Below are 24,149 nucleotides of genomic sequence, written 5' to 3' on the forward strand. Positions count from 1 at the left end.
ACTTTTTCACGCTTTCAATCATCATTTTTGAGTGATCTCTAATGCTTGTTGCTAATATAAATTCGGTTGCAGGACAGGAAAATTAAGTGACGCATAGCGCAGTGGTTAGTGCGGGTGGTCACGAATCGGGGTCTCAATGGTTCGAATCCCGGTGGGGTCAAGGTTTTTTGCATAAAGAAAAATTGATCTATATTAAAGACCATGAATTAGATTGCCTCGCCTGTCGTTCAAGAGCAATTCTTCCGACATTTGTCGGTTTATGTTCAATATTTTAATGACTCGAGCTTTAGCAATATTTTGATAACATTGTTTTCAATTTTCGGAAAATTTTTGTTCCAATCTTATGGATCTTTATGAGCCAGTGAAACTATTTAAAGCTTGAAATAGGGATACTGGATAGTCTCTTGAGACAATGAAATGGTTTTAAAGATTTCATTATCCTGAATTTTAGCAAGATTTTGTTTATGTTAGCGATTGTTCTCAAAATTTTTGATTATTTGTCTCCTTTTCTGAGTTAGCGATCGTTAATGGCCAACGAAGTCTTGCAGATGGGTTACTTGACATATCTCCAGAGACAAAAAGTAGTTTTGCACATTTTCACTGCGAAATCTGGAAGCTTTTCTTTAAGTTTTGCAATTTTTTTGCAAATTTTTAAAATTTCAGTTTTCTCATTTATTTACGAAAAAGGCTATAAAACTAAAAGTTGCAAAGTCGAATCAAGCTAAAGCTAGCCTCACTAAACCGTGGCTAGCTACTGACGAAGCCAACGGCTCGCCAGTCCTTTGAGAGCAATTCGCCCGACGTTAGTCGGTTATCTTTAATTGCTCTCGAATTGTATATAAATTAACTACTGCTTTTCAACAAACCGAGAAATTAATAGATTAAAACGCTTCGAAAACAGAAGTACGAATATGCTTAAGCGTGCGTAAGTGTGCTTTAATATTGCTGTCTTGTTCCTCAAGGCTTCATTGATTTGATCCTAATTCAGAAAGGATTGTTCTCTGCTTTCTGGACTATGTAATTGCGGTGCCTAATCTATGTCAAGACTTTTCTAGCGCGCGCTGAGTCCCCGTCGGCGTATTTCTGCATTCATTATCTCTTCACAATAGCTATAAAATTGACTGCAGTGCGAGGTGAGATTATTAACTGCTCTAGAACGAAGTTCGTAGCGAGTATTGTAAGCGTGTTGGTCTGTTCTTATGCAAATGTTTTGCTTGACCGTTTTTGCGCTTTTCTAGAACATTTTTTGACTTCTCAAGTGATTTTTTCACTCTTTTGTTCTTCATTTTTGATTGATCTCTATTGTTCTTATTCCAAAGTAAAACTTGTTGCTAAAAAATAAAATCGCTTGCAGCATAGCAAAAAGAAGAGACTGATAGCCGAGTGGGCAGTGCTTCTGGCGAGGGATCGGGAGGTCCATGCTTCGAATTCTAGCGTGGCCAACTGTTTTTGCACCCATAAAGAAAAATTGATCAATGCTACAAGAATTTATTTAGGCTTCAGCGCCTGATTTAAATTGCCTCGCCTGTCGTTCGAGAGCAATTCTTCTGACATTAGTCGTTTTATGTTCATTAATTTCCCTCGAACGAAGTTTGCAGCAATTATTATTTGCTCTCAAACGAATTCTGTAGCAATTATATTAGTCCTGTTGGTCTTTTTCATGCGATTTTTTGCTTGACCGTTTTTTTGTCTGGCCCATTTGACTTTTCGTCCTCAAAAACGGGATAAACAGGTAGCGTCCAGAGGGCAATAAGGGCTCTTAGTGCCTTTCAGCTCACTACTATCAATTTGTTTCCAAGTATATGATTCACAGACTGTTTTCGAGACTTATACTTATGGGAGCACGGGGCCCTTATACTTACGGTTCTAGAAATTGACCCCCACAACACCCCCCGGCACATGAGCCACCTCACTCTACCCCCCGCCCAATTCCCACCCCTGCACATCATAAGGGCCCCGTGCAGCCAAAGATCGCACTCCCATTATCGCCCCCCACACACCTGGTTCACCCCCGCTGCGCTCGCCTCACGCTCCTTGTGTTAAGCTAAAGCTAGCATCACTAAACCGTGGCTAGCTACCGACGAAGACAACCGCTCGCTGGTCGTTTGAGAGCAATTCGCCCGACGTTAGTCGGTTATGTTTGTAGATATTTGTCTTTTTAAGCAAAATGTTCACTTGAGAGTATTTGCCGTCTTGTTCTAAAACTTTCGTTCACTAGCTTAAGTGATTTGTCTTCTCGAGTGACTTTTTAAAGCTAAAATTGTTCGATTTACTTCGTGATCTAATATGCTCTTGTTGAGAAATTTGTAAGCGAGATTATTAATCGTGTGCGCACAAAAATTGAAGAGTTGGAACAGCTTCAAAATTACTGTGGGTTGGAACTTTTGGAACCGTAAAATTGCTCAAAACTGTGATAAATAGGCATTTAATTGCTCGTAAACGAAGTTTGTAGAGTTTATACATCTTTTTTTGCCTGACCGATTTTTCGTTGATAGATGTTTTTCCTCATCTTTGACTTTTGTCCTCAGAAACGAGATCGGTAGCGTTCGGAGGCCATTAAGTTCTCTTAGAGCCGTTCGGCTCACTAGACACTAAGTTAGCCGTTCACCGAAATTTGGAGACATTCATGGTAAAAGGGGCGGTTCGTAGAGTTTGACCCCACGCGCTCTCGACCCCCCCCCCCCCCCCCTCTTGCGCTCCCCCAACTTGCCTCACCACCTCCATATCCCCCGCCGTGCTCGCCCACGCCCGTTCAGTTAAACTAAAGCTAGCCTCCTTAAACTGTGGGTAGCTACTGACGAAGTCACCCGCTCGCCAGTCGTTTGAGAGCAATTCGCCCGACGTTAGTCGGTTGTGTTAGATTTTTTTTAATTCCTCTCAAACGAAGTTGGTAATTATTGTTAATGTCTCTTTGGGCAAAAATTGTTACATGATCATTTTCTAGCACTTTATTTTGCCGGCAATCGTGATTTGACCCCTCGAGTGGTTTTTTCATGCTCGACTTCTTGAATTGAAGAGCCTGAATTGCCTAGAGATTACTATGTGTTGAAACAGTTTGCAGCCCGGAAAATTCTCTAGTTTGTGCTAAATGGAATTTTAAATTGCTCTTAAACGAAGTTTGCAGCAATCATATTAGTGTTTTTGTCTTTTCATGCAATTTGTGGGTCGATGGATTTTTTGTCTTAACTCAAAAACCGAATAAACAGGTAACGCCCGGAGGTGCACCTTCCGTTGACTAAGGGAGCAAGCAAGCCAAAACCGCTGGTCATTAGTCTCCAGACGTTCTCGGTTGGCATAGATTTACCTCTGTATCAAAGTTCGAACCCCCCAACCCCCATACTGATCCCACGGCCTTTCAATTAAGCTAAAGCTAACCTCCTTAAAGTATAGGATTTGACGAAGACAACCGCTCGCCAGTCGTTTGAGAGCGATTCGCCCGACCTTAGTCGGTTATGTTCGTGCAATTAGGCTACCCCCGTCTGTCATTCGAGAGCTATTCGTTCGACGTTCGACGGCTGGTTTTTAGTGTGGGCTACTCAGCAATTGCAGTTGTTTTTTTTGCATTGTTTTTTTATCGAAAGGGGTGATAAATGATTAGTTCTATTCTTTTTTCAATGCTCGCTTTTTTCCTGAAGCCTGAGTACTTATTTTTGAGTAATTACCTCCGAGTGAATGCTTTTTATTCCCTTGCGAATAAGAGTTCGTTTTGGATTTGCACTGCATCCTAAAGAATGGATTTTTGGGCTGTTTTGGTTTATAATTCTGCTTGGTGGAAACCTTCAATTCAATAGAGGATATTAGAGGATACCTTTGGCTGTTTTCTTCTTCTCAGTATATTGTTTTGCAACTATTTGGCCCTGCCTCTGGGTGTTGAAACGGTGATTTAGCTCTGCAGTTTTGTCGCTCATGGTTTAAAATTTCATGTGTATGATGTCTTGTCGATTATTTGCGCAATTGTACGACTTAATTTTTAAATGACTTCTGAATGACTAAGTAAATTCTGAACCCCTAATGATAGTCAATGGAGTCAATTCCTAATTATCAATAGGTCCTTGAAGGCAATATATGTTCGACTCTAGAGGACCCCATTTCATGTCGCTCTTCAGAATGAATTATGCTTTCAGATCGGAGTCGTTGGCTGCGTCAGTGTTAGTTAACTGCTGCCTGTCTGGAGGATACGAGAACTGTCGCTACCTTCTCTATACCAACAAAATATCGCCCCTAATCGACATCATCAACAACCACCTCAATGTGAGTAAGAGCAAATATAGTCAGAAGCGTTAATGTTCTAGCGGCTGTGTAGGACTCAACGACGAAGAGAAAAAAATGTGTACGTTTTTCAAGCAAGGGTCGATAGATCATTTTTCAAATCAACTCTATATACACTCATTCTGAGTTAAACGTTAATATGTTTATTAATATCCCCCTCATCTCAGTCGGCTATTATAGAGGCCCTATTTTTACATTGTATTGTTCTGGGGCGCTGTCGTATATTAAACTCGAAGTGGAGTATTGGAGACGTGTCTTTGTTTTTTAAAAATTTTTATTGGAGGCAATTTTGAAGCTGAAAAAATTGGAGTTTGAGTGGTTCGATAATTTGCACAAAATTTGAGAATGAAGCGAAAAGGGAGTAGCTTTTTGTTAATATTGCTGTGCTTGAGAGAGCAATAATTTGATGGGTCAAAAATTTTTGCTGAGTGTGCGAATTATTTTGATCAGGTGCTTCATTTTCAAGCAGTGGCTTTTTTGTTTGTTAATAGCCGCCCTCATCTTCTCAGCTGGCTATTATAGCGCTCTTATTTTTTTTACAATACAAAGAATTTGAATTGTATTGGGGCGCTGTCTTTTTGTTAAGATCTGTTCACACATTTTCATGATTTTTGAAGTCAAATTGGAGTAGTGATTTTGGTCACGCCGAAACAGGAAGTGGAGCGAAAAAGCGAGTGGTTTTGCGGCGTAAATTTTTTCGCTCTAAATTTAAAGTATAGTGAGAAAACCGTGGTTGAACAAAAATTCGCTTTCTCGCTAGTGGTTTTTTGTTCACATGCGGCAATTTCACTTTGATTTTTACTGTTTTTTCGATTTTTTGGATCGGATTTTTTTTCTAAATGCTGTTCACAATCCATTCATAGTCCGTCCGTTCTAGGTCTAGTTTTTTGTTTAGTCGATGAAAATTCTTTGAATTGTACGTCAGGGCTTGTCCTGCTTTGTTTTTTTACTTCGTCAAACAAAAAAATGTTTCGCTTTACCTCATTTTGCCGCTTTTTCAACATTTTGCGTGAAATCTTTTTGAATTCTCTAGGCTAGTTTCTCATTTCTCTCATTCTGCTAAAAGTGATTTTGAATATCAGTTGCTCAGCAAAGCCATTCAAATTGAACAGAGTCAGTATAAATAATTGAAGTCAGAAATAGAAACGGGATAATTCCATAGAGTCCAATTTTGGATGCCCGCTATTTGAACGTCGTTCCTTTAAGTCTTAGTTGCCAACTCTAATGTTTATTGGTATTGATAGTAGCCCCTGTAGACTCTCTCTAAGAAACAGAAGTATGTTCAACTACGAAATGCCATTAAAATAAATCGGACTTAAAAAGTGTTTTTGTACAAAAATAATTTTTTTTCAATATCTATTCTTTCAATCCCAATCATGCTAATTGGAATCAACGGCGGCTATTTTCCGGCAATCTGTTTGTTAGATTTTCGGTTAATAGGTTTGAATAGAGTTCAGTAATAGTTTTAGGATTGTTTGATAGTGTTTTGAGAGTTTTTGGTAAGTTATACATTAAAAACCATTTTTTTGAGGTTTTTAATTACTCTCAAAAGAAGTTTGTAGCAATTACATTAGTCCTATCGGTCTTTTTTTAATGCGATTTTTTGCGTGATCGAATTTTCGTCTTACGCTTTTGACTTTTCGTTCTCAAAAACGGGATAAACAGGTAGCGCCCAGCGGGCATTAAGTGCTCTTAGAGCCTTTCAGCTCAAACTGTTTTGGAGACTTATACTTATGGTTGAAGGGCCGTTCTTAGAGGTTGAAGATCCCTCCACTATTGAGCCCCCGTCAGGGTTTGATAATAAGTTACTGAAAATTTTTTTTTGGTCATGGATTATTTTTCAACTTCTATCTCAAGTTTTAGAGCATTTTTTTAAATCTTGCCTTTTCAAATTTTTTGAAATTTTTGTCGTTTTTAGGTGTTTTCAGACTCAATAGCAAAGGAACCTCCTCTAGGAATTGAAAATAATTTACTGTATAATTTCTGGATGTAATGGAATTTCCTGCAAGATCTTAACGTCACGAATGTTATCATTTTTTTGACAGTCATTTTTCATTCAATTCTTTGTATTGTATTTCATTTTTGTTTACTTGTCTTGCTATATTTGTTCACGTCGTCGGACAAAAATTTGTTTCGCTTTACCTTAGTTCAAAGCTTGTTCAACATTTTGCATGAAAAATTCTGCAGGCTGATTTTGTTACTCGCTCATTCTGCTGCATGTGCTTTTAAGCAGTGATTGCTCAGCATAGCAATCTAAAATGAACAGAATCAATATCAGTATCAAAATAGAAACGGGATAAACCTATAAAGTCCAATTTTGATGCCCACTACTTGAACTTTGTTCTTCTAAGTCTTTGTTACCATCTCTAATGCTTATTTGTATTGATACTAGCCCCCTGATTCCTCTCATTACGAAACAGGAGTATGTCCAACTACAAATTGACATCAAAATAGTTCGCACTTTAAAATTAGTTTTATACGAAAGTCATTTTGTTTTAGTTTTTTCTTGGAACCAATGGTGGCTATTTTCTGGCAGTATCCTGGCTGTACTCTAAATCGAATTACATCTATAGGAGCACCTACAGTTTTTGAATCTTTTTAAAATACCAACCCCCAACAATAAAATACATTTTTGATTATTAGTTTTTTTAAAGATGATTTGCTTCTCTTAAAGTCAAACCTGGAAACAACTCAGAAAGCTCCTCAACAAATCCGATCTTAGGCGTTCAAAATCATCAACAATATGTTGTCTTTTAACCCAATAATGCTTTTAGAGCCTTCTGGCAGCACCACCTAAAAATGGCCAATATCATCAACAGCAGCATCAGAGTCAGCCGTCATGTCTTCCAAAAAATCAGATTGTGTCCTCACTTTGTGTTCTCATTGCGACTGTCATGGACACAACTACGAAATACGCAGTTGACCAGGAGGTTAGAGTTAAGGACCACAGGTCAACATACAGGTCTTCATACGGCCAATTGTAACTCAAAATATGGAAAGAACGAACACGATTCGCAAATTTAATAACGATGAATTTTCTATCTAACGTTATTTTTCTGACCTGTATTGAGAGAAGGTACTCTATGCTGGCATGGCTGTTTTTGTTCGCTCATTGTTAACCTCTACTCTCCTTGAATATTAATCAGAGAGACATGAGTGCTATCATCTGAAAGGCCTTGCAGAGTAGAATATTTACACACAGGATTTCATGTGTCGAGAAGATAGGGGGTTTGGAAAATTCATGGTTTTCTGCCCTAAAAGTTGACGGAAAAGTTATCAAAAGCCGTGGATTTCATTAAATTTTGTATTTCGCCATTTTCGGATCAAAGGAAATTAATATATGTCCTCGCACAAACGGAATACTCGAATATGAATTTGGCTGAGAAGATATGAGTTTCGAAAACGTGGATTTTATAAATCAAGAAAAAAAACCAAAAATTTTAAATTTATCATATACTGGGACAGATTCATTAATTTCATTGAGGAAAAAACAAATCCCATAACATTTGTCAACTTTTTTATTTGTATGCAGAACAATTATTAAGTCTTAATGGAATTCATACTGAAAAAAAAAGCGGAAATATATTTCAAAACGAACTTTTAAATGAGTTCTAAAATCTATTTTCATTTTTCAGCGCTTATAACATCCTGGACTAACGAAACGCATCAAAAGTATTCTTTGAATGATGCTGAAAAGAGACGATGCTTGGCTTAATTATATTTAATTATGATTAATAGTCCCCTTTATCTTCGCCGGCTAATTTTATTCACTTTATAAAGCGAATCAAAATTTTCTTTTGCTTCACCTTAGTTCACAGTGTGAAATATCTTTGACTTATCTGGGCTAGTTTAATTCTTCGCTGATTCTGGGGAAAATGCTTCTAAACAGCAGTTGCTCAACAATGCAATGTAAAATGAAGAGAGTCAATATCCGCATTCGAAATCAAGAAAGCAACGGAAGAAACCCAAAAAAGCCCAATTTTGAATGCAGGCATTTCAACTTGTTCTAATTAGTCTTAGTTACCGATTCTATTGTTCATTGGTATTGATACTTTTCCCTGCATCTTTTTGAGAAACAGGAGTATGCATAGTTTTCTGTAAACATCTTTCTTCAATGTTCTTCGGTTCTTTCAATCCTAATCGAGGTTAAATCAATGGCGGCTATTTTACTGCAATCTGCTGGGAATGTTTTCCGTTTCAATGGGAAAAAAGTGAGAAAGGTCAATACGGAAACCGATTGAGAACTGAATAATTTAAAAAGTTTTGCCAATGTCTATTATTTGTCATTCTGTTGTACACATACCTGATAAGGGATTTAAGAAAAAGAAAATTTCAGGGAAGCTGTTGCCTTTGATCGGTTACTCAGTAGAAAACTTCTCATATTTTTTATTAATAGCCGCACAGCGATAGCTGAGGCTATAATTGGCCTTTTCTTGGTTTTTTTATTTCGTCGTCATGATTTTTGTTGCGACCATATGATTTTTAGCATTTTTTGACAGTTTTTTCCAATTTTTTCTTTTTCTTGGTTTTTTTTGAGTCCTTATTCAAGTTTTTCGACCCTCGAGGGTCAGAAAACTTCGGATAGGGTTTGATAGTAAGTTACTGGGAAATTTTTGTTGGTCATGTATTAATTTTCATCCTTTTAATATTACAAGTTTTAGCAATAAAACTTGCAATTTTTTTAAGTTTTTGAAATTTTTTGTTATTTTTTAGTTTTTGCCGAAAGAGCCACGGAACTTCTTCTAGTGTTTCATAATATGTTACTGCATGTTAATATAGATGTAATGGAATGTTTTTCAAGATTTTAATATCACTAATTTAAGCAATTTTTTAAAATATTTGCAATTTTTTATGTTTTGAGTTTTTTTCCGGCACCAGAGGCACTGGCACCTCCTCCAAGGTGTGATAATAAGCTGCTGCATATTTTTTAGAGTTAATTGAATGGTGATCAATATTTTTTATGACCCCAGTTTTAGTAATTTTTGGATAAAATTTAAAATTTTTTCAATTGTTTTGGAAAATTTTTATCTTGTTCCAAGTGTTTGGTTGTTCCAAGTGTTTGGTTCTATCTTTATGTGCCAGTGAAACTATTTCAGGCTTGAAACAGTGATACTGGATAGTCCCTTCAGACAATGAAATGGTTCTTAAGATATTAATATCTTGAATTTTAGCAGGATTTTGTTAAAATTTGCAATTGTTAACAAAAATTTTTAATTTTTTTTGTCCTTTTCTGAGTTTAACGGCCATTACGGGCCAACGAAACTTTTGAGGTCTTGGAGATAGGTTACTTTGCAGAACTTTCGAGACAAAAAAATAGTTTTCAACTGCGAAGTTGAAAACTTGTGTTTTTAATTTTGCCTTTTTCAGTTTTCTATGTGAGTTATTTACTAACAAGGCTAGAAAACTAGAAGTTGCTGAGTCGAATCCCATCATGGAAAATATTATTATCTCTCTTTCTCTCTCTCTCTCTCTCTCTCTCTCTCTGTCGTTTGGGGTTTCTCTACCTTTTCTCGTTCACGTTTTATCTCTCTCTCTCTCTCACTCTATCTCTCTCTCTCCCTCACTCTATCTCCCTCTCTCTCTCTCTCTCTCTCTCTCACTCTATCTCTCTCTCTCTCTCTCTCTCTCTCTGTCTGTCTGTCTGTCTGTCTGTCTGTCTGTCTCTCTTTTTGTTGATGCCGCACTTCAGCTGTTGTTATGTGGCGTAATTTCATCATCTCTGACCCTCATTAACAATGAGTTATAGTAGAAATGTTTTAATCATAAATGACTGAACAGGCACTTTTTAGGATATCATTGTTAATTTCTCTCAAAAGCAATTTGTAGCAAGTTTATTAATCCTGTTTGTCTCTTATGCAATTTTTCGCTTGGCCGATTTTTCGTCTGAACCATTTGACTTTCGTCTTCAGAAACGGGATAAAGAGGTAGCGCCCAGTTTTCCTTTAAGTTCTCTGATAGCCGTTAAGCCAACTAGTCTTCAAGTATGCGATTAACAGAAACTTTTGGAGACTTATACTTATGGTGTGAAGGGCGGTTCTTATAAACTGATCCCACACCCCCACCCACCGCCCTTCCCCCAATCCCCCTTTGCACCCCCGCTGCGCTCACCTTAGGCGCCTGCAATTTATCTAAAGTCAGCCTCACTAAACGGTGGCTAGCTACTGACGAAGCCAACCGCTCGCCGGTCATTTGAGAGGAATTCGCCCGACGTTAGTCGGTTATATTTTGAATTGTTTTGCGATCCAAGAAACTTATATGTGTATTATGTATCACCAAAAAAGCTTTCGGCTGAGTGAAATTGAGTAAAGTTTAAATCTTCCTGAATGTTTTTTTAAAAATTTTTTTGAAGCCACGTCGATAACTTCCTCAACTCATTTCTGTATGGTTATTTATTTTCGTCTGCTAGTCGGTCGCTGCTGTTCTGGCAGTTTGCCGGCTGTTTTCGTCCGTTGAATCTGCTTTTTACATCTGATTTACCAATTTACTTTTGATGACTTATGTTGACGAAGGACTATTTTCACTACGAATTACGTGGTTGCTCATTACTATACCGTTGTTTTTGCCATCGAGAAGTCATCCACTTCAAGGTGACGCCGAGTTGTTGAATAACTTCGAGAGAGCAATGACAATCTTATGGTAATTCTTAATTGCTCACAAGTGAAGTCTAGCAATTATATTAGTCCCATCGCTTTTTTAAAGCGATTTTTTGCTTGACTAATTTTTCGTCTCACCCGTTCTCTTAGAGCCTTTCCGCTCACTAGTCTCCAAGTATGTTGTTCACATAAACTGTTTTTGGAGACATACTTATGGTGTTAAGGGCGGTTCTTAGGTTTTGAGGTGTTGCCAACCCCCCCCCCCCTCCTCTCTCTCTCTCTCTCTCTCTCTCTCTCTCTCGCAAGCTACTTGTGTCTGTTTTTGTGCTATGTGTTTTGGAAAATTGTTCGATTTTTTTTTCGAGTGTTTCAATTTTGAGGGTCAATGAAACTTCTTGTAAAAGCTTGACGGTGGTTACTGGATAGTTCGCGGAGACAATGAAATGTTTTGAGGATATTAATATCAAAAATTTAATCAAGCTTTTTTTCAAAAATTGCAATTTTTTAAGTTTTTGAAAATATTTGACATATTTTGCTTGTTTCGTCTTTGAAGTGTCCATTAAAGTTATTTAGGGATTGGCGACTTGATAGTGTCTGATGACATCGAAGTGGTTTTAAAGGCATTGATTTTACAGATTTTGCTAAAATTTGCTAAAACTTTTGAAATTTAAAATTTTGGAAACCTTTATGGGCTAATGAAATTTTTTAGGGCTTGCAAATGTAATACTGGATTGTCTCGGGAAACAATGAAAGGGTATTCGAGATATTGAGGTCACAAGTTTTGTCTACTTTCAAGAAAATTTGGAGCTTTTAATTTTTGTTAAAAAAAACCTTGTATTTTTAATAGCCGCCCTCATCTTCTCAGCCGGCTGTTATTGCGCTCGTATTTTTTTTTTACTTCGTCAAACTTTTTTTCGCTTTACCATTTTGCCGCTTTTTCGACATTTTGCGTGAAATATTTTTGACTTCTCTAGGCTAGTTTCTCTCTTCTCTCATTCTGCTAAAAGTGAATTTGAACATCAGTTGCTAAGCAAAGCAATTCAAAATGAACAGAGTCGGTATAAAAAATTGAAGTCAGAAATAGAAACGGGATAAACCCATAAAGCCCAATTTTAGATGCCCGCTATTTGAACGTCGTTCCTGTAAGTATTAGTTACCTCTCTCTAATGCTTATTGTTATTGATAGTAGCCCCTGTAGCCTCTCTCTACGAAACAGAAGTATGTTCAACTACGAAATGCCATCAAAATAAATCGGACTTAAAAAAATGTTTTTGTACAAAAATCTTTTTTTTTTCAATATCTTTTCTGTTATTTCAATCCCAATCAAGCTTATTGGAATCAACGGCGGCTATTTTCCGGCAATCTGCCGGGTATGTTTTATTGTTTCGTCTTTGAACCCTCTTGAGAGCTTGAAAATTGGTTACTGAAAAGATTCTATAGACAGAAAAATCATTTTGAAGACATACTCTGCTACAGTAGTTTTTAGTTTTCAGTGAATCGTAGTTCAGGTCTTGTCATGTCATGATTTTTTTCAGATCACCTTACATTTCGCTCACGTTTTTCTCGTGACCCTTCATTGATTTCATTTCACGCTTGACTTTCTGATTTTATCTGTGTGATTTAAATTGCGAGCATTCAGACATAAAGTCTGTTGCTAAAGTAAAATGGATTGTGAGCAATGAACGTACTTAGCCCTGAAGCGTAGAGGTTAATGTGCCGTCATCCGAGAGTTCGAACTCTTTCCCACTCACACCACCAATGTTTCGCTAGCCTATGCTCCTTCCTTGTGTGCCTTGGCAGCCGTTCCAGAGTAGTTCATGCGACCTTAGTTTCTTTTTTTGTTTTAATCCTGACGTGCGTCAAGGGATCCGCGGCGTCTATTATCTGACAATTTGCTGTGGTTGCTATTGATACTAATATCTGTCTTCTTGTTAAGAAATAAGAGTTAGCTCAACTGCGACATCCAAGCAAAGTATTTTGCAATTTTGTCATTACTTTGTAAAACGATCGGAGCGACTTTTTCAATTCCAATCGGGGTCACAATCAGTGAGAAATTAGTGTTTGAACAAATTTTCGGTTTTTGAGATGCATTATTTTACCTGCGGCGATTTGATTTATTTTCACTGTATATTAGCTTTATGTTTTGGCAGGAATCATGTAGTGTTAATAATGGCAGGTCATTTTGTTAACTCTTTGGAAAAGAACGATTGAAGCTATTTAATGGTTTTTATTTAAATTGAACGGTTTCTTGATGTTTTCTAATAAGTGATGGTTTTGTGGTCTAAAGACCTGATGTGGCAGTTTTTTCAGATACGGTGGCAGTTTTTTCATAGTGGTGGCAGTTTCAACGTCTGTGGTGGCAGTTGTTTCAGAGCCTTCAATGAAGTTTGAATTTTGACAATTTAATTCGTCTCTTATAAAAAATGACCTTAAATCCTTTTGTTCCACCATTAAAAACGTCTAAAACATTTGATTCAACCAGTGAAAACAGAAGTCAATATGCTGCACGTGAAAAAAACCACCATCGAGAGGGCAATTTGTTTTTAACCCCATGTCTCTCATTCTAAATAAAACGGCCGTAAATAAAAGTTACATATCAAAAACTCTCGCTTTTTCCCTCGATTTGCAGCCTCGGCGTGACCAAAGTGACAACTCAAATTTGACATAAAAATCATCAACATATGTTTGAGAATAGAGGTCTAGAAACAGCACTAATTGGACGAATCCAAATAGAAGTTCCGTTAGTCCTCAGTGTATATACAGTGGAAAGGAAAAATACAGAAACAAAAATCAGTGTGTCATTAAATTTTCACAAAATTTCTACAAAGTCTCATGTCCTGACAAGTTTGGTGAGATGTCGCTTCAAAAACAATCATTGACCCACTTTCACCCGCAAAATACTCACTAAAAAAGAAGTAGACAAACATTAAAAACCTGACAATTTTTTTTAAAATTGTTGAATTTCGTTGAAAACTGCACTATCTAACAGTCCAGTGCTTCTTCTTAGAAGCATTCAAAAATAGTTCTAAATGAAAGAGTGAACAAGGTAAAATTTTTTGAAACATAAAGGTAGACAAAAATTAGAGAAAAATGGTGCAAATTTTGATTTAATTCAAACTATTTTCTAAGTGCCAACAATTAAGGCTGTATTTCCATTTCATGCCAAAAATTGATACCAAATTTTCCTCCAGTAATCTGACTACTCAATGGAAATGCTTTAGTTCTTGAATTACTATGTTCTTTTTCTTTGTCAGACAAAAATTTGTCACTTATTATAATTTTGCCGCTTTTTATCTTGAATGAAATCTATTTGACTTTTCTAGGCTAGTTCCATTCTTAGGTCATTGGGCTCGCTTTTTTGAAGCAATCATTTCTTTGTGCTTATTTCAATCTCAATTGGTCTCTGACTCGATGGTTATTTTCCGGCTTCGTGTTTTTTTTAATATACTATGTTGCAAAACTAATTCTTGCTATACTGTTGCAATACCGTTTGGCTATGCTGGTGTTTTATTGATGTTTAAATGAAACAAAGCAACGTGAACTTATTCCATCAAATCTACTCAGTAAAAGTTTCACGAGTTCACTAGCAATTCATTTGTTTCGCTAATGTTCAAGCAAAATACTAGTTGAATAAACGTGAAACTTTGTGAGAAGTTTCTGTCAACTGAAGATTGGAGCGTTTTTAATTGCTCGCAAATTGACACTCTACAGGCTTTTACGACTCGAAGAGGAGTATTGAGATTCTACAGGTTTTTTAGCTTGAGTCATGACTTTAAACTTCACCTTTGTTTTCAAACACTGACTTCTGTTTTAGAACGCTGACTTCTGTTTTGGAACAACTTTAAAAGTAGCTTTGTTTGTAATGTATAGTAATTAGGAATTTCTGATAATATTCAAGGTGAAGAGGCCATTTTGCGAAATTTTGATCATATTTATGTCACTCCTACATCTCTAAACTACTGTCTTGTTAAGAAATACGAGTTTGCTGAACAACAACGACATCCAATCAAAATTTTGCGCAATTTTGCCATTTTTTGTTAAACAACCGGAGCGACTTTTTCAATTCCAATCGGGTCACAATCAGTTAGAAATTAGTGTTTGAACAAATATGCATTATTTTACCTGCGGCGATTTGACTTTTCACTGTATATTAGCTTTATTTTTTTTTACAGGAATCATGTACTGTTAATAATGACAGGTAATTTTGTTAACTCTCTGAAAAAAAAAAAACGATTGAAGCTATTTATTGGTTTTTATTTATATTGAACAGTTTCTTGATGTCTTCAACGGTTGAACGGTTTCTTGAATAAGTGATGGTTTTGTGGTCTAAAGACCTGATGTGGCAGTTTTTTCAGAGTGGTGGTAGTTTCAATGACTGTGGTGGCAGTTTTTTCAGAGCTTTTAATTGAGTTCGATTTTCGACGTTTTAAACCGTCTCTTATAATAGTGACCTGAAATCTGTTTGTCCTCCAGAAATTTTTCCTCTGGAGAATTTTTCTCGGAAATTTTCCTCTGTTTACCACCATGAAAAAACGTTTAAAATAATTGAACCAGCCAGTGAAAACTGAAGTCAAATGCTGAACGTGAACAAAAAACAATTATTAGATTAAATTTTGTTTATAGCCCCTGTCTCTCATTCTAAATAAAACCGCTGTGAATAAAAGTTACAAATCAAAAACCCTCGCTTTTTCCTTCGGTTGCAGCCTCGGCGTGACCAAAGTCAATACTCCAATTTGACATAAAAATCATCAACATGTGTTTGCGAATAGAAGTTTAAAAACATCACTAGCTGGACGAATCCAAATGGAAGTTCAGTTTGTCCTCAGTGTATACACAGTGGAAACAGTGGAAAGGAAAAATGGAAACGAAAATCAGAATCTGTCATTAAATTTTCATAAAAATTTCTACAAAATCTCAAGTCCTGACAATTGTGTTGAGATGATTCTACAAAAACAATCATTTACCCTTTTTCACCCGCAACATTCTCAAAGCTTACTTAAAAGCTGAAAATTGTTGAATGTCGTTTAAAACTGCACAGTCTAGTGCTTCTTCTTAGAAACTTTCAAAAATTGTTCTAAATGAAAGATTGAAGAAGGTGAAATTTTTCGAAACTTCAAAAATAGACAAAAGTTTTTAAAAAATTGACCAAATTTTGATTCACTTTAAGGTTCAAGGTTAAAAGGTCATTTCGAAAATTTCAATTTATACTGCTTTCTACAATTTTTGAGAATTTTTGTTATTTTTTATTTATCAGTTATTTAAAGCCCTAGGCGTCAAGGAACCTGCTCTGGTTTAATATCAAGTTACTGCGTTTTCTCTAGTCATAATGGAATGGTTTTCAACATTTTAACATTACGAACTTTACCAATTTGTTGCTAAAACTTGCAATTTTTTTTTAATTTTATATTTATACCACCATTAAAAAACAGTTTAAAGCACTTGAACAAACTAGTGAAAACAGAAGTCAAAATGCTGCTCGTCAACAAAAAACCACCGTCTAAAGGGCGATTTTTTGCTTTAACGTCTCTGTCTTTCACTCCAAATAAAAACTACCGCAAAAGAATTACACTGCAAAAAAGTCGCTCTTTTCCGGAATTCTTCCCGTTATATTTTTTTAAGATCTATTCGTACAATTTCATGATTTTTCAAATGTCAAATTGAAGTGAATATTTTTGTCACGCCGAAACGGGAAATGGTGCGAAAAAGCGATCCTTTCACTCTAATTTTGAAGTAAACTGAAAAACTATTTTTTGTTCTTTTGCTGCTATTTGACTTCTATTTTTATTGTTTTTTTTGCTAATGGTTTTCCTATCCATTCATAGTTATTCATGGTCTAGTTGATGAAAATTTTTGGAACTAAACGTCAGGACTGCTATAGTTTTTACTTCGTCGAATAAAAATTTTGTTTCGCTTTACCGTAGTTGGCAGCGTGTTCAACATTTTGCTTGAAATATTTTTTGTCTTGCATAGGATAGTTTCATTCTTCTCAAAGTGCTTTTAAAAATGGTTTCTTGTGTGTGTGTGTGTGTGTGTGTGTGTGTGTGTGTGTGTGTATGTGTGTGTGTGTAACAATCAATCTTTTTCATTATATATGGCGTTATTATTTATATCAAAATTTCATGCAGCCATGATCATTAGAGTAGTAAAGCAATGTTTTGAAGAAAGTTTTCTACGTATTTACTGACGACTTATATGTTGATCATCAAATTTTTTCGTAGAAGTGCTAGCTTACTTTCGATATTCTGTATATATTAGTCTGGTTGGTTTTTAAGCTTTGAAGTTTTTTTTCATGAGCAGTTCTCTTAGAGCCCTACTCCTAAGTATGCGATTTAACAAAGCTGCTTAGGAGACAAACTGATGGTTTAGAGGGCAATACGTGTTGATGGGATCCCGACATTCCACCCATCCAAATCTGTCTGCTGTTTGCTGAAGTTTACAGTGTAAAGGTCAATGTTCTGTGATTTAGATACGACTTCACTTTCTTCATTCTCGTCTGCGCTGAGCAAGTCCCATTAAGAAACATTAAAGCAAAAACTCGTGATAAGAGGTAGTATCCGGCGTGTTCTCTGATTCTTTGATGTCATTGGCTATTTCGGCAGCGTTATCATGTTGATTTGTTCTTATCTCCCATAGTGACTATTTGTTGACTTACTCTGTAACGAAGTTTGAAGCAATTATTAATAGCCGCCCTCATCTTCTCAGCCGGCTATTATAGCGCTCATAATTTGTTTTTTACAATTCAAAGAATTTGAATTGTATTGGGGCGCTGTCTTTTTACGACTCGAAGTGGAGTATTGGAGAAGACCTTCTTTTAATCAATTTTATTGGGTGATTTTTGAAGCGGGAAATGAAACGCGTGAAAAAATATGGACTGATTTTGGTGGTGAACAAAAGTGAAGAGCGAAGCGAAAAGAGAGTGGTTTTTGTTCATACCGCTGTTTTTGAGAGAGCGAAAAATTGATGCGTGAAAAAAAAATTTTTCAAAGCGAGCGAATTTTTTTTGTTTTAAAAGAAGTTTTTTGCAACTTTTGATGATTATGAGGATTGATTATGATATTGTAATAGTTTTAGGCTTGTTCTGGTAGGAATTGAAGGTTTCAATATACCTTGTACGATATTTATATACGATATTTAATGATTTTTTGCCTGTTTTTTTTTTAAAGCTTCACGTGGGATTTGGATAGAAGCTTATTACTTAAGAAATATTCAGATGCGAATTGGTTAAGGTTTCCTTCGTATAACTTATTTTTTAAAGGAAAATTGACAAAAAAATTGAGAACCATTTTTCCAATTCTTTTTGAAGTTTTCCTTTTTTTTAATCTTAGACAAGTTTCTTAGCCTATTATGGCTTGTCCATTGTTTTGCGACTTTTTCATTGCTCTAGTTGCAAAGGAACTTTATTCGGCTTTATGTTTCCTTGTACTATAAAAAAACTCAAGTTAAAAAAACTTAAGTTTTTTTAGTTTTTTTTTGTTTAATTTGTTTTTGATTGCCGTTTCTATTCTTCCTTAATTTTTTATGACATTTGTGGAGGTTCAGGGTTCACAATAGATGTTCAGTTGTTTAGTCATAAGGATGGGCAATCTGTTCACACATTTTCATGATTTTTGAAGTCAAATTGGAGTGGTGATTTTGGTCACGCCGAAACAGGAAGTCGAGCGAAAAAGCGAGTGGTTTTGCGGCGTAAAATTTTTTCGCTCTAAATTTTAAGTGGAGTGAGAAAACGATGTTTGAACAAAAATTCGCTTTCTCGCTTGTGGTTTTTTGTTCACATGCGGCAATTTCACTTTGATTTTTACCGTTTTTTCAATTTTTTGGTTAAGATTTTTTTGTAAAGGGTTTTCCCAATCCAATCATAGTCCGTTCTAGGTCTAGTTTTCTGTTTAGTCAATAAAAATTCTTTGAATTGTACGTCAGGACTTGTCATGCTATGTTTTTTTACTTCGTCGAACAAAAAAATGTTTCGCTTCTGCTAAAAGTGATTTTGAACATCAGTTGCTCAGCAAAGCAATTCAAATTGAACAGCGTCAATATAAAAAAATGAAGTCGAAATAGAAACGGGATAAACACATAAAGCCCAATTTTAGATGCCCGCTATTTTAACGTCGTTCCTATAAGTCTTAGTTGCCAACTCTAATGTTTATTGGTATTGATAGTAGCACCTGTAGCCTCTCTCTAAGAAACAGAAGTATGTTCAACTACGAAATGCCATCAAAACAAATCGGACTTAAAAAATGTTTTTGTACAAAAGTCTTTTTTTTCAATGTGTTCTATTCTTGCAATATCATGCTTATTGGAATCAACGGGGCGGCTATTTTATCCTCGAAGAGGAGTATTGGTATTCTACAGGTTTTTTTCGACTGGTAGTGGTGTATTGAGATTCTGCAGGTTTTAACGACTCGAAGAGGAGTATTGAGATTCTGCATGTTTTTACGATTCGAAGAGAAGTATTGGAGAAGACCTTTTTTTAATCAATTTTATTGGGTGATTTTTGAAGCGGGAAATGAAACGCGTGAAAAAATATGGACTGATTTTGGTGGTGAACAAAAGTGAAGAGCGAAGCGAAAAGAGAGTGGTTTTTGTTCATACCGCTGTTTTTGAGAGAGCGAAAAATTGATGCGTGAAAAAAAATTTTTCAAAGCGAGCGAATTTTTTTTGTTTTAAAAGAAATTTTTTGCAACTTTTGATGATTATGAGGATTGATTATGATATTGTAATAGTTTTAGGCTTGTTCTGGTAGGAATTGAAGGTTTCAATATACCTTATACGATATTTATATACGATATTTAATGATTTTTTGCCTGTTTTTTTGTTTTAAAGCTTCAAGTGGGATTTGGATAGAAGCTTATTACTTAAGAAATATTCAGATGCGAATTGGTTAAGGTTTCCTTCGTATAACTTATTTTTTAAAGGAAAATTGACAAAAAAATTGAGAACCATTTTTCCAATTCTTTTTGAAGTTTTCCTTTTTTTTAATCTTAGACAAGTTTCTTAGCCTATTATGGCTTGTCCATTGTTTTGCTACTTTTTCATTGCTCTAGTTGCAAAGGAACTTTATTCGGCTTTATGTTTCCTTGTACTATAAAAAAACTCAAGTTAAAAAAACTTAAGTTTTTTTAGTTTTTTTTTTGTTTAATTTGTTTTTGATTGCCGTTTCTATTCTTCCTTAATTTTTTATGACATTTGTGGAGGTTCAGGGTTCACAATAGATGTTCAGTTGTTTAGTCATAAGGATGGGCAATCTGTTCACACATTTTCATGATTTTTGAAGTCAAATTGGAGTGGTGATTTTGGTCACGCCGAAACAGGAAGTCGAGCGAAAAAGCGAGTGGTTTTGCGGCGTAAAATTTTTTCGCTCTAAATTTTAAGTGGAGTGAGAAAACGATGTTTGAACAAAAATTCGCTTTCTCGCTTGTGGTTTTTTGTTCACATGCGGCAATTTCACTTTGATTTTTACCGTTTTTTCAATTTTTTGGTTAAGATTTTTTTGTAAAGGGTTTTCCCAATCCAATCATAGTCCGTTCTAGGTCTAGTTTTCTGTTTAGTCAATAAAAATTCTTTGAATTGTACGTCAGGACTTGTCATGCTATGTTTTTTTACTTCGTCGAACAAGAAAATGTTTCGCTTCTGCTAAAAGTGATTTTGAACATCAGTTGCTCAGCAAAGCAATTCAAATTGAACAGCGTCAATATAAAAAAATGAAGTCGAAATAGAAACGGGATAAACACATAAAGCCCAATTTTAGATGCCCGCTATTTTAACGTCGTTCCTATAAGTCTTAGTTGCCAACTCTAATGTTTATTGGTATTGATAGTAGCACCTGTAGCCTCTCTCTAAGAAACAGAAGTATGTTCAACTACGAAATGCCATCAAAACAAATCGGACTTAAAAAATGTTTTTGTACAAAAGTCTTTTTTTTCAATGTGTTCTATTCTTGCAATATCATGCTTATTGGAATCAACGGGGCGGCTATTTTATCCTCGAAGAGGAGTATTGGTATTCTACAGGTTTTTTTCGACTGGTAGTGGTGTATTGAGATTCTGCAGGTTTTAACGACTCGAAGAGTATTGAGATTCTGCATGTTTTTACGATTCGAAGAGAAGTATTGGAGAAGACCTTTTTTTAATCAATTTTATTGGGTGATTTTTGAAGCGGGAAATGAAACGCGTGAAAAAATATGGACTGATTTTGGTGGTGAACAAAAGTGAAGAGCGAAGCGAAAAGAGAGTGGTTTTTGTTCATACCGCTGTTTTTGAGAGAGCGAAAAATTGATGCGTGAAAAAAAATTTTTCAAAGCGAGCGAATTTTTTTTGTTTTAAAAGAAGTTTTTTGCAACTTTTGATGATTATGAGGATTGATTATGATATTGTAATAGTTTTAGGCTTGTTCTGGTAGGAATTGAAGGTTTCAATATACCTTATACGATATTTATATACGATATTTAATGATTTTTTGCCTGTTTTTTTGTTTTAAAGCTTCAAGTGGGATTTGGATAGAAGCTTATTACTTAAGAAATATTCAGATGCGAATTGGTTAAGGTTTCCTTCGTATAACTTATTTTTTAAAGGAAAATTGACAAAAAAATTGAGAACCATTTTTCCAATTCTTTTTGAAGTTTTCCTTTTTTTTAATCTTAGACAAGTTTCTTAGCCTATTATGGCTTGTCCATTGTTTTGCTACTTTTTCATTGCTCTAGTTGCAAAGGAACTTTATTCGGCTTTATGTTTCCTTGTACTATAAAAAAACTCAAGTTAAAAAAACTTAAGTTTTTTTAGTTTTTTTTTGTTTAATTTGTTTTTGATTGCCGTTTCTATTCTTCCTTAATTTTTTATGACATTTGTGGAGGTTCAGGGTTCACAATAGATGTTCAGTTGTTTAGTCATAAGGATGGGCAATCTGTTCACACATTTTCATGATTTTTGAAGTCAAATTGAAGTGGTGATTTTGGTCACGCCGAAACAGGAAGTCGAACGAAAAAGCGAGTGGTTTTGCGGCGTAAAATTTTTTCGCTCTAAATTTTAAGTGGAGTGAGAAAACGATGTTTGAACAAAAATTCGCTTTCTCGCTTGTGGTTTTTTGTTCACATGCGGCAATTTCACTTTGATTTTTACCGTTTTTTCAATTTTTTGGTTAAGATTTTGTAAAGGGTTTTCCCAATCCAATCATAGTCCGTTCTAGGTCTAGTTTTTTGTTTAGTCAATAAAAATTCTTTGAATTGTACGTCAGGACTTGTCATGCTATGTTTTTTTACTTCGTCGAACAAAAAAATGTTTCGCTTCTGCTAAAAGTGATTTTGAACATCAGTTGCTCAGCAAAGCAATTCAAATTGAACAGCGTCAATATAAAAAATTGAAGTCGAAATAGAAACGGGATAAACACATAAAGCCCAATTTTAGATGCCCGCTATTTTAACGTCGTTCCTATAAGTCTTAGTTGCCAACTCTAATGTTTATTGGTATTGATAGTAGCACCTGTAGCCTCTCTCTAAGAAACAGAAGTATGTTCAACTACGAAATGCCATCAAAACAAATCGGACTTAAAAAATGTTTTTGTACAAAAGTCTTTTTTTTCAATATGTTCTATTCTTGCAATCCCAATCATGCTTATTGGAATCAACGGGGCGGCTATTTTATCCTCGAAGAAGAGTATTGGTATTCTACAGGTTTTTTCGACTCGTAGTGGTGTATTGAGATTCTGCAGGTTTTAACGACTCGAAGAGGAGTATTGAGATTCTGCATGTTTTTACGATTCGAAGAGAAGTATTGAAATTCTACAGGTTTTTTTAAGCAGAAAGCAAGTTTGTTCATGACTTGAATTTTGACGTCTTTCTGTTCGAGCTTTTAGCTCCGTTTTTGATTGTTGACTTCCGTTTTCGAGCATTGGACTTTAACAGTAGCTTCGTCTCTAATGTATAGTAATTAGGAACTGCTGGTATTGTTCAAGGTGAAGAGTTCCTTTTGAGATTTTTTGTTCCTATATAAGTCACCCCTAATTATCTAACCTACACCGCACAACCCCCGCCCACCACCTATCTACCATCTCTCCCTTCTCCCCCCAACACCTGCCTAGACCGCCCCCGCACCCTCCCAACTTACCACCCACCCACCCTCCCTTCACCTAGCTACCACCACCTACCCCCCCCCCCCCCCCCAACTACCCACCTCGCTAACCTATCTACCCACCCACCCATCTACCTACCCCCCCCCCCCACCTACCCCTACCCCCAAACTACCCCCTCCCTTTACCTAACTACCCCCAACTACCCCCCCCCAACTACACCAGCACTACCCATCTCCCCAACTTGAGAGACAGGAGTATGTTCAATTAAGAAATGACATCAAAATAAATTGCACATAAGAATGTTTTTATACAAAAATCAATCTTTGTTGATATTTTCTTTCAATCCCAATAGAGTTATGGGAATCAACGGCGGCTATTTTCCGTCAATCTGCGGCTATGTTGTTTATTGGTCGTAGCCCCTGTAGCCTCTCTCTAAGAAACAGTAGTATGTTTAGCTACGAAATGCCATCAAAATAAATCGGACTTAAAAAGTGTTGTTGTACAAAAATAAAATGTTTTTTTTTAATATCTTCTATTCTTTCAATCCTAATCATGCTTATTGGAATCAACGCGGTGGCTATTTTCCGGCAATCTGCCATGTATGTTTAATTGCTTTCGAACAAGGTTTGTGTTGAGAAATTATTGTAAATGTTTTGGTCTTTTAACGGCTCCAAAGGAGTATTAGTATTACATAGGTTTTTACAGCTCGAAGAGGAGTATTGGTATTCTACAGGTTTTTTTGACTCGAAGTGGAGTATTGAGATTCTGTAGGTTTTTACGACTCGAAGAGGAGTATTGATATTCTACAGGTCTTTGCGACTCGAAGAGGAGTATTGAAATTCTTCAGGTTTTTTTTAGCAGAAAGCAAGTTTGTTCATGACTTGAATTTTGATTTCATTTCGGTTTGAACATTTATCTCTGTTTTTAATTGCTCTCAAACGAAGTTTGTAGCAATTATATTAGTCCTGTCGGTCTTTTTTTATGCGATTTTTCGCTTGACCAATTTTTCGTCTGACGCTTTTGACTTTTCGTCCTCAAAAACGGGATAAACAGGTAGCGCCCAGCGGGCATTATGTGCTCTTAGAGCTTTTCAGGTCTGTTTCAGCTCAAACTGTCTTGGAGACTTATACGTATACTTATGGTGTGAGGGGCGGTTCTTAGAGGTTGACAACCCCCCCCCCCTTTGTTGATCCCCCACCCCCACTATTGGCTCCACCCCCCCCCCCA

At 35.9% G+C, this 24,149-nt stretch overlaps 2 protein-coding genes across 2 annotated transcripts in view; one reads left to right on the forward strand and one right to left on the reverse strand.

Annotated features, from left to right (window-relative positions):
- The window catches only part of LOC142341737 (S phase cyclin A-associated protein in the endoplasmic reticulum-like), a 636,081-nt gene that overhangs the window by 527,959 nt on the left and 83,973 nt on the right, over positions 1-24,149 (forward strand). Inside the window, exons 20-21 of the mRNA XM_075392909.1 lie at positions 4,125-4,251; positions 7,044-7,199. Coding sequence (XP_075249024.1) covers positions 4,125-4,251; positions 7,044-7,199 — 283 coding nt within the window. The remainder of the gene's footprint in view (positions 1-4,124; positions 4,252-7,043; positions 7,200-24,149) is intronic.
- Positions 1-24,149, reverse strand: part of LOC142341735 (26S proteasome regulatory subunit 10B) — a 400,468-nt gene that overhangs the window by 149,861 nt on the left and 226,458 nt on the right. The window lies entirely within an intron of this gene.

The sequence above is a fragment of the Convolutriloba macropyga genome, chromosome 6 (assembly GCF_964194025.1).
Source record: "Convolutriloba macropyga chromosome 6, txConMacr16.3, whole genome shotgun sequence".
NCBI classification, from domain to species: Eukaryota; Metazoa; Xenacoelomorpha; order Acoela; family Convolutidae; genus Convolutriloba; species Convolutriloba macropyga.